This window comes from Danio rerio, chromosome 1, assembly GCF_049306965.1.
Source record: "Danio rerio strain Tuebingen ecotype United States chromosome 1, GRCz12tu, whole genome shotgun sequence".
NCBI classification, from domain to species: Eukaryota; Metazoa; Chordata; class Actinopteri; order Cypriniformes; family Danionidae; genus Danio; species Danio rerio.
Window position 1 is genome coordinate 58,934,812 of NC_133176.1, and position 10,680 is coordinate 58,945,491.

Consider the following 10,680-nt stretch of genomic DNA (forward strand, 5'->3'; position numbering starts at 1 on the left):
TTACCTCATATGCGCTCTGTCACAAGGGAGGCGATCGTGAGTATTTACAGCGCTTTAACTTCTTAACATTCATAAACTGTGCACAATTTCACTGTGTGTGTTTGCTGGATCAGTCTTTCACTGATATATACAACAAAAGCCCCTATTTCACTGAGATCGAGAGAATGAAAGTAGCCTACTCCATTTCTCTCTCGCTCTCTCTCTCTTTCTCACACACACACAGTGGCCCATTTGACCTGCTAGCGTGGCTTTTCTTCTCGACTGTTTTACAGCGTTACTTTTGCATCCAGAAACGAGCGCGTGTCTGCAGAGTTTTCTCCACCATGTCTATCATACATCAGCTGTGAGATCGCCGCTGCCGCTTATCAGTATCACTCATCTGTGAAGAACGCAGCGCGCAAGAGCCAATAGCAACCGTTTTTTTTTTTGAGGGTGTGACCAATCAAAGAGGTGTAAGAGAACTAGACAAGGATCAGAAAGTGAGCTGGATATTTATATTTGTTTATATTATTTGCTAAATGCTTGTTTTGTTTAAAGGTACAGTTTATATCTCTGACTGTTTGTATTAAATGACAAAATTGTATTACAAATAGTATATAAATATATTCATACATTTTAATACAAGAAATGCTGCTGTGAAGAAAATATAAAACTGTGTATGGAAAGCACTGTCAATGCACCGTGATGCACCGAAATATCGAATTGAACCGAATTGATGGCATGATAATCGTAACCGAACCGAACCGTGAGACTAGTGTAGGTTCACAGCTCTAGAAACCAGCTGGTGAGAGGAGCCTGAACTCTCATCGCTTCCTCCTTAGAGCATTCGCCTCCCATGAAGGAATCGCCGGTTTGATCCCCGCTTGTAACTGGACAAGTTGGAATATGATAAATGTAAAATATTTTGAGTATCTTGGATTTTACTACAGTCATCGGTGGTGTAATGTCATATATCTTATGTGTAAAAACTACAGTAATTGAGTAATTTGTTTATATTACTGTTGTTGTATTACTACATGATTGAGTTGGTCAGCTGTGAACATTTAACATTACTGTAATGCAACACAGTGCTTTCCCACACTTTAACCAGCAGAGGTCCTCATCGAGCTCTGATTTAGAAAGCTTCGAGTAACGAACCTTTTTCCAATACAGTTGAGTCGAGCGCTTCACTGGTTCAGAAAGCTTCATTTCACCATCACTAATCTCCAACAATGAAGGTTTTCTTTTTCGTTTATTGGCCGTTCACTCCTTGGGAGTATTACCGCCACCTACTGTACTTCTCGTGCACTTGGGTGATGGATCTGTATGTCTATTTATTATTGGGGACTCGGGAAGTGACCCATCCACCTCAGAGCTTCAGTTCTCAGAGCAAAGCTGGCGATGAGTGTTCAGCTCCTCCACATTTTGCCCTGAGCTAACAATGAAGGTGTGTAAGTGTGGTGCTTAAATAGAGTGTGTATGTCCTACAGCTGTGTAATCAGTGTCCAGATTTATAACAGCTGTAGATGGTTGATTGGCACAATGCATGATGGGATGTGTAGTTTGAGTGATTGGTGGATTGTACATATAACTGGAGTGCCCTCTAGTGAGTCAGGTGAAATAGTCATCTCTCAGCTAATACTCATGACAGCATGACAGCACGGGAGAACATGCAAACTCCTCCTGGCCCAGTCAGCACTTGAAATACCGACCAAAGTTATTAGTATATAAGAAAATGTTTTATCTGTTATGGGTCTGGAGCACTTGTGTTGTCTGTCAGAAACGGCCTCTGATCCACATAAACGCCCACTTTAATGTCCACTGATGGATATGAATGTGGTTTAAGTGTGTCGTATGTCATGTTAACACTTCATGAGTGAAAACAGAGTTTGTGCAAACAAGAGGAAGTGACACTAAGAGCTGCAAAGCTTCATCAGGTGATGCTCAGACACTCATTTAAAGTGTTTTACTCAGTTCTGTCTCCAAACTAATTGTGTTTTCACATTTTCCCTCTCAAATACTGAACAATAGTGAATTCTGCTGTTTGACATCTGTAGATGAGAGTGACTGCAGGAGATGTTCTGGTGTTTTTAAGATGATCTTATACAGACCCAGGAAGAGGAAGACAAATATTTAACAGCCTATTTTTAAAGTGTGAAAACTGCTTGACCGCTTGAGCTGCTGAGGATCTCATTTGAGCGTCGACACTGAGACACTGCAGCACGGTAAGAGCATTTCAACATTAAAATAATTCTGTTCATCCACGGCTGATATCTGTATGAAAGCATCTGCTGAATGTTGATTTGAGGAGTTACAGAAGCTCAATAACTGTTATAAATACAGATGTTGTGGTCAGGGCCGCTCAGGCTCCAGGAGAGATTCTAGATGATGAATCAAGAATCAAAGGACACTTACAATACTTTATTTCCCCTCAGATTATTAGAAAGTTCTGTTCATGCTGGTTTATGATCATGTGTTTGCTTTACTAGTGTGTTTAGTACAGTCAGATCATGTCAGAGTTGATCCTGTTCTCCATCTACAGACTGTTCACTCAATAGAGTTTGTGCTGTTGTGTAGAGATGATGCTCATACTGTCATATTTGTCATTTGTAGGATTGCAGAAGTCACTATGTTGAGGTCTTTCAGAGCATCTCTTCCTCTGATCTTAGTGATCATGACTGCGGGTGAGTTTTCACTACAGTCACTATAGACAAACTTTAACACTCTTGAGAAGCTGACTGAGCTCTTCACACTTTGTGTCTCAGAAACCCACAGCAGTGTTTTACTGACAGAGACAATAAAAAAAGTCAAAAGTGATTAAATTTTAAAACAATTTAAAAACTATTTTCAAATCAATTGTAAAAGTTTGTTTGTTTAACGCTTTTCACAATAATGATCATTCTAAAGCAGCTTCACAAACGTGCACACTATTACTGCACAATCAAAATCAGCAAGAGTTAGTGTGCTGTGTATAGGGTGGACAGTATATAGATAGTCAACCTGCAGTTATACAATAATCTGTACTTTTCAAAGAGGTGACGTATATGCGGTTTATTTATATTTTACATCTTAATGTATTATTATTGGCATTTGTAAGAGAAACTTGAGATCTGAAAAAGCACACACATACGGCCTCTGGCGGATTTGCAAAAACAAAAACTGCAAAAAAAAGTCCTCCTATGGACGTACTTTGCAATCTACAGAAATGCATACCGTGGTACGTATCCATGATGAGTCTGGGTTGAAAAAGAGAATTGGTGTAGCTGCTGTTAATATTTTAAATGAGATATTAATGTGAATATGAAATGATGCATTTGATGAGATGCATTTCACTGGACATAAACTTATGGGATGGATTGTGTATATGTTTTACTAAAAGAGAAGCCTTTAATCTACTTTTAAACTAGTTTATAAATGTTTGTTTTGTGCATGTCTGTGTTTCAGGGTCTGATGGTCAGCAGGATTGGGGAGTGAATTACAGCTCTTCATCTGTTTGTGCATTAAAGGGATCAACAGTGAAAATATCCTGTACTGTAAAATATCCTCATGATCATCAGCTCAGATCAGTCTACTGGACCAAACATGCTGTAACTGATGGAGAAACACCAGACCTGTGTTCAGACCCTGATAAAACAGGAAGAGTTCAGTGTGTCAGAGCAGATAAAGACACTTCCAGCATCACTTTGACTGCAGTAACAGAAGCTGATAAACACATCTACTACTGCAGATTCACTACTGATGCTGAGGGTGGAAAATGGACGGGGATTCCTGGAGTTCAGCTGGACGTCACAGGTAGAAGCAGAACTATCAGAAACACACACAGCCAACACTTTATAATCTTTCTGTATTTGCTGTGGATCTTCATGTTTCTTAACAAAAACCTGAATAAATTAAGTCCAGATTCCAGATTCAGAGTCCAGATCCAGTCCAGAAGAATAGTGAACTTTGCTTTATAAAACATTGCAAAAGAGACTAAAAATGATGAATGTTAATGAAATATGCCAAGTGTTCAGGAGGGTTTGTTTATGATCATAAAAAATACAAGTGCATCATTTAGAAAAGCCAAAAACCAGTCAGGAAATGTGAAATATGAATTAAAAATGAACATTCTTGATTGTTCTCAGGCTGCTGTTCAGATTCAGATTCACTCATATAAACATAAGAACAAAAGCAAAGCTGATTTAAAGGTGCCCTTTAAAGAAAATCTGGAAATACCTAGGTATAGTCAAATAATAAGAGTTCAGTACATGGAAATGACCATACTGTGAGCCTCAAACTCCAATGTGTTCTAGCTGTCATGTAAATTCCATGAGTGTATTTCCCTCCCTTGTTTTTTTAGTTCATCAAAGTTTATATTAAACTTACTATGTACTGTATGTGGAACTCTTATTTTGACAGCGTAAAATGAAGCAAAGTCAAAGCCACCAACAGTTGGATTTTATGTTACTAAGCTTCTATGAATTTATTTACATTTGTACCTAATAAAAAACTATACTCTCTATTTCACTAAACCTTGTTAAATATATGATTGCTTTTATGTTTGTTTATATATATTTATTTTTATGATATTATATTATGACAGCTCTCCACAAAACAAGAAATGTTCATAAATGAAAAGTATTGTGGAGAAGAAAGAAGGTTCAGAACATAAACAGAATGATAAACCAATGAACTGCTGTCATTTCTCTGTCAGACCTGCAGGTGGAGACACAGCAGACTGTTGTAGAGGGAGATTCAGTGACTCTGAGCTGTAAAAGCAGCTGCTCTCTGCCTGAAGAAACTACATTCATCTGGTACAGAAACACAAAGACAATAAATAAAGGAATCAGAACAAAGAATCAGCTTCATCTGTGGTCAGTCAGCTATTATGATGCTGGAGATTATCAGTGTGCTGTAGGAGGAAATGAACATCTGATCTCTCCTGCTGTTTATGTCAAAGTACAATGTGAGTATAAACAAGAAGATGAGTGAAATATCTCACATGTGGAGTTTCTTAAATTGCATTTGAGTGAACATGTAAAGCTTTCCTCAAACTGATATCTTTTGTGTGTTTTAAATATTTGAGCAAAACAAAAGATTTCTGTGATTTTGTTTTTGCTGATAGCCTGATCAGTTTTTCCTCATGTCTGTGTTTCAGGGGTTGATGGTCTGCTGGATTGGCGAGTGAAATACAGCCCTTCATCTGTTTGTGCATTAAAAGGATCAACAGTGAAAATATCCTGTACTTCAACATATTCTGTTTATGGTTATCAGCTCATACAATCTGTCTCAACCAAACCTGCTGTAACTGGTGAAGAACCTCCAGACCTGTGTACAGATCCAGACAAAAGAGGAGGAATTCAGTGTGTCAGAGAAGATAAAGACACTTTCAGCATCACTTTGACTGCAGTAACAGAAGCTGATAAACACATCTACTACTGCAGAATCACAGATACACGGTTTAGATGGACTGGGATTCCTGGAGCTCATCTTGATGTCACAGGTAAATAAACTGAGATCAGGACTTTATTCAGGTCTCCATGAACACAGCAGCTCTTTATGTTACAGGAGTGTATCAGCCGTCTGAACAACAGCAACATCATGTGTTTATGGCATTACATGCTATCTGATCTACTTCAATTTGATGTTCAATTTAGAAAAATACTATTTGCATGAACATTTACTGTTTACATTTACAAGTTTTATTTTCTCTGTCAGGCCTGCAGGTGGAGACAAAACAATGTGTAAAAGAGGGAGATTCAGTCACTCTGAGCTGTAAAAGCAGCTGCTCTCTGCCTGAAGAAACTACATTCATCTGGTACAGAAACACAGAGAGATTAACTGGAGAAACACTGAATAATCAGCTTCACCTGCAGTCAGTCAGTCGCTCTGATGCTGGAGAATATAGATGTGCTGCAAGAGGAAAAGCAGGAGAACGTCTGAACTCTCCATCTGTTTATCTCAGTGTTGAATGTGAGTATAAATCGACTGATTAATAGTAGAAATGTATCACATAAGCATAATTATGATTATATATTAAATAACTTTGTGCTTTGACACCCTTGTTGCGGTGATGCTGGTTTATTTACTGTTCACTGGTTTAGATTTTCATCTTTTATTTAATTTCTTGAATTTATGTAGTATCAAATGTCCAGTATAGATAGTTTTTATATTATATATTCTCTGTTTTTATTAATTGACTTTTACTTGCATTACATTTTTATTGTCAATACATGGTTATTATTTTTCAGATCCTCCAAAGAGCGTCTCAGTGTCCGTCAGTGGATCTGCTGTAATAGTGTCTGGAGATTCAGTGACTCTGAACTGCAGCAGCGACTCAAACCCTCCTGCACTGAACTTCAGCTGGTTAAAAGGAGAATCATCTGTAGGATCTGGAAGAATCTTCAGCATCTCAAACATCAGCTCTGATCACAGCGGAGAATACAAGTGTAGAGCCAGAAATAAACATGGAGAGAAAAACTCTGATCCTGTGATGCTGAATGTCATGTGTGAGAGTATTATAACACAACAGGCTGATCCTTGTTCTGGTCATATTGTTTTATTAGTAATTATACAGATATTTAATTGTTTTTGTAAACAAATTATTATTTGTTTCAGATCCTCCCAGGAATGTCTCAGTATTTATAAATGGATCTGCTGTAATAGTGTCTGGAGATTCAGTGACTCTGAGCTGCAGCAGCGACTCAAACCCTCCTGCTGTGAACTTTACCTGGTTTAAGGAGAATCAAAGCTCAGCTGTTGGATCTGGACAGAGTTTTAGTGCACTAGATAGTGGTCGATACTACTGTGAGGCTGAGAATAAATATGGCTCTCAGAGATCAGAGTCTGTTTCAGTCACTGAAGGTATTTTCTAGAAACAGACACTCTTTCAGTTTCTTCTGTCTCTGCTGTCAAATGATCTTCATCAGCGTCTTGTTTCAGGGGTTCAGAGATCTGCTCTGCTCACACTTACTGGGGTTGTGGCGGGATGTGGAGGATTGATCTTCATCATCATCTTCATTATTGTGTTCATATGGTGAGTGAATGCTGAGCTGATCTCGAATTAAAAGGCTGTTTCAAAAATTAAAATGAATATAGAACTTACTGAACCCGAGGCATTAATGAAAATATATGTTAATATATTACTTTTTAATACTTTGAAATATTTTTCTTCAGGAAGAAGAAGAAGAGAGACGGTGGAGCTGAAGATACCAGACAAAATCAGGCGAGTTAGATAGTACAGACCTGGGGCCTCATGTACGAAGACTTGCGTGGAAATCTTACTAAAACATTGCGTACGCACAAAGCTGTAAATATGCGTACGCAGAAAAAAATTCAGATGTATGAAACACTGCGTACGCCGAATCTCACGCATATTCTTTTGTACATCCGAATGAACGTGAAACTGAGCGCAACATGCACGAGCACAAAACCCCTCCCTGCCTCCTCCCCCGTATGAATATGCTAATGACTATGCTAATGGCAAAACCCAACAAAAAAGCAATGGCAAAAGCAAGCAAAAAGAGAAACTTTGAACAGAATGTGAAATGGAGGTGCTGCTTTCGGAGGTAGATCGGAGAAAAGCGGTGTTATTTGCAAGTTTGTTTTTCGGAATTAACAACAAAAGAAAAAAAAAATAGAGTGGGAGAGTTTAGCTGATGCGGTTGACACAGTTGGGTCTGAACATCGCACTGAGTGCATTTAAAAAAAAATAGTCTGGTTTATATCTGTAAACTGTTGCAGTACTCTGAAATGTCTCAATGGCGCGCTCGTAAGACGCATGTGATCATGTTTTGACACGTTCGAGCATGAACTCGGCTCGAATCCAGCGTCTGATGAACTCTATCTTCTTTTTTCCCCCCCGCTACATATCATATTTTGCCTACTATTTATCACGAGAAAGACAAGTAGGAATCATTAATAAGTTTGTGCATCATATTTTATTTGCACTTTTATTGAATGGAAATGTTTCTGATTCACGCTTGCAAATTCATCTTCAGATAGTGTCTTTATAGCAATGTGCGTGCGGTAGATAGCTCAGATTACATTGGGAAAACAGGCGACTGCTGCAAATTGTGCTTTAATGTTTAGCTGGTCAACTGTATGGTATGGAAATCTTACATACCTACTAGATGAACCCGTCTCATACAGCTGCCATTGCAAGGCTCAGACATTTTGTAGAGAGGAATTTAACACAACTGCCTCTAGGAGTCGCCAATGGAAATAAAACAGACACGCACAAAAAATATGCGTACGCCTGCCATAAAGCTGCCGTGAAGCTGCGCACATTCCCACGTTCAGTTCATTGTTAGTAAATCCAAACGTGAGCGATTCTGAGCGTGAAACCTTGCGTACGCAATGTTTTTGTGTGTATGCAGCGTTGATACATGAGGCCCCTGAATTTACAGAAAACTGCTCATGATATTAATATTATTTTATTTGAAAATACAAGTATCTGCCCTGAAGTTGATATTAAAAGCAGGACTGATTATATTTCTGTGATGTTTGATTAAACCACAGCAGAATCCCATTGGCAGATCAGCAGAAACAGCTTCAGCCAATGACAGTGCAGTGTATTCACTAGTATCAGCCAATCAGAGCGAGGATCTTTATACCAACATTACATCAGTGAAAGCCAAACGCTCCAGCAGAGCAGAAGCAGGAGATGTGGAGGATCTTCAATACGCCAGTGTTCATCACTTCAAGAACAAAGACACGAAGACTGAAGAACATCAGAAGATGGAGATGCAGCGTCCGTCTGATGCCAACAGGTGACAAAACATTCATCTCAACCCCAATTAAACACTGAGACCCTTATAAAACATGTTCAGTGCTTAAAGTTTCTCATTTGTCTGCAGATGTGAGGATGTGATTTACAGCTCAGTCAAATAAACAACATTGGCTCGATGCTGTTGATGATGATCAGAGACTGCTTGAGTTCTGCTGATTCACAGATTTTGCTCATCATTAGAGGACGTCAACATCTGATTTCAGGCTTATTTGCTGATGTGTGTGTTTATTGTACAGAGTGTGTTTGTTCTGGAAATGCATTTCAGGAGGAAATCATCATTTCAGATATAAAGAAATGCATTCATATATTATATTCATATAACCTTCATATTTCTTTCTCATTATTGTTAATTAGTGTCTTCTTCACTGGAGGATGAACAGACTGAATTGATGATTTGTACAGATGAGCAGTGTTTTCATCTCAAACTCAAATCAATCTGTAAATAATTATATTAAAGTGACTGGATTTAACTGAACTGTGTTTGCTGGAGTAACCTACTAATGTGTTGTAGTGTCATATATCACAAAATAAACATTGATTTATTAATAATTATGATGACTGTGTGTGTTTTCAGATTGACCTTTAAGACTTAAATCAGTCTTTATAAAGTATGATCAAAATAAAAATATGATTAAAGGCCAAAATTAGGCAAGGCAAGTTTATTTATAAAGCACATTTCATACACCATGGCAATTCAAAGCGCTTTACATAAACAGGAATAAAGAGACAAGTGTAAGAAAATAAAAACACTTAATAAGAATTATAAAAATAAGAAGTGGTGAATTACTTTGAGAAAAATAATGGCAAATGAAAAAACTGAAATCACTATAATAGCTCATTAACATTAATAATAGTAAATAAATACATCTAAGTTCATTATTATTTCTCGTGAAATGTGGTTAAAAAACAAGCAGACGTGTTTAAAGACTGCAGATACACAAGCACCAATCAGATTACAGTCTGTGACTCGAAGCTCCGCCCACCATAACGGAAAACTTGATTTAATTTCAAAACAAGTTCTAGACAAACGAGCAATGGAGAGAACAAAGCGGGATGAGTATGGAGCTAATAATATACCGAAACAATCTGAATTTGAATTGTGTTAATTTGAATTATTGACAATTGTAATTTAATAAAGCTGAATTTTTATATATCGTTAAAATATTTTTAATTTCTTCATTTAAATTTTAATTTCACAACTTGAATATTGAACATCTTAAATTTAAGACTCAAAAATTGAAAATTCAAGGCTGAATTTTTTTTTATAGACGCATTTACAAACTTCAGATTTTTGTGTTCTGAATTAATAGACTGCAGGTATTAAGTTTGTAAAAATGTAGTTTTAAATTTTCAAGATGAAGAAATTAATTTCCTGTTGATCACCCCTGACCTACTTTCTGCTGAATCTGAATTTCACAATCTGAATTTCCTGTTTAGAATTTTATAATATTGAATTTGAAGTTGTGAATTAATTTCTTCATGCCAACTGACACAGCCAAAACCTTCTTGCTGTGAGGCAACAGTGCTACGCACTCGCCACCTATGATTAGTATGTTATTTTGTATCTAGTATGAATTGGCATGTTGTTAGAATGTCCAATGTAAAGTCAATGGCACTTTTTTACAATGAAAGTATGGGACAGTTGCTAGGGTGCCATAAGTGGTTGCTAGGGTGTGGCTAGTAAGTTGAAAGGTCATCATTGATTGGCAGATTGGTATTCTGAGTTGAATGAGTCCAAAGTTAGGTCTACATGACAGTCTGATGCAAAGTTGAGAGGTCACAAAGTTTTGTCCAATGTTAAGTCAATGGGACTTTTCAGAATTTTCCGGGTCAGTTTTCAGAAGGCCATAAGTCGGATCAGTTGGAAAAGACAGAGCAACCTAATTCAGTATAGTTTGGAGGTTTGGAGTGAGTTTGGTTGTTGTACTTTG

At 37.5% G+C, this 10,680-nt stretch overlaps 1 protein-coding gene across 4 annotated transcripts; it reads left to right on the forward strand.

The window, feature by feature from the left end:
- Nucleotides 1-1,840: 1,840 nt before the first annotated feature.
- Nucleotides 1,841-9,300, forward strand: LOC103909420 (B-cell receptor CD22). 4 transcript variants are annotated; one of them, XR_012382448.1, is made up of 12 exons: nt 1,841-1,916; nt 2,037-2,204; nt 2,593-2,663; nt 3,424-3,771; nt 4,673-4,924; nt 5,117-5,461; nt 5,677-5,931; nt 6,210-6,822; nt 6,901-6,994; nt 7,135-7,183; nt 8,479-8,729; nt 8,817-9,296. XR_012382448.1 is itself a non-coding variant. In XM_073906762.1 (12 exons), the coding sequence occupies exons 2-12, from the start codon at nt 2,609-2,611 to the stop codon at nt 8,848-8,850; spliced, it is 2,187 nt and encodes a 728-aa protein (XP_073762863.1). In that variant the 5' UTR covers nt 1,940-2,204; nt 2,593-2,608; the 3' UTR covers nt 8,851-9,300. The 4 variants fall into 4 exon arrangements, 3 of the variants coding, with proteins under 3 accessions (XP_073762871.1, XP_073762863.1, XP_073762864.1); XM_073906762.1 differs by lacking the exon at nt 1,841-1,916 and having other exon boundaries at nt 1,940-2,204; nt 6,210-6,467; nt 6,577-6,822; nt 8,817-9,300; XM_073906763.1 differs by lacking the exon at nt 1,841-1,916 and having other exon boundaries at nt 1,940-2,204; nt 6,210-6,467; nt 6,577-6,822; nt 8,482-8,729; nt 8,817-9,299.
- The last annotated feature ends 1,380 nt before the right edge of the window (nt 9,301-10,680 follow it).

What these genes read in the sequence shown, in the direction of transcription:
- LOC103909420 (XM_073906762.1), top strand. Translation starts at nt 2,609, where the DNA reads ATGTTGAGGTCTTTCAGAGCATCTCTTCCTCTGATCTTAGTGATCATG. An exon ending in TGTTTATGTCAAAGTACAAT is followed by an intron (nt 4,925 to 5,116) that starts GTGAGTATAAAC and finishes TCTGTGTTTCAG; the next exon opens with GGGTTGATGGTCTGCTGGAT. An exon ending in AAGATACCAGACAAAATCAG is followed by an intron (nt 7,184 to 8,478) that starts GCGAGTTAGATA and finishes ATTAAACCACAG; the next exon opens with CAGAATCCCATTGGCAGATC.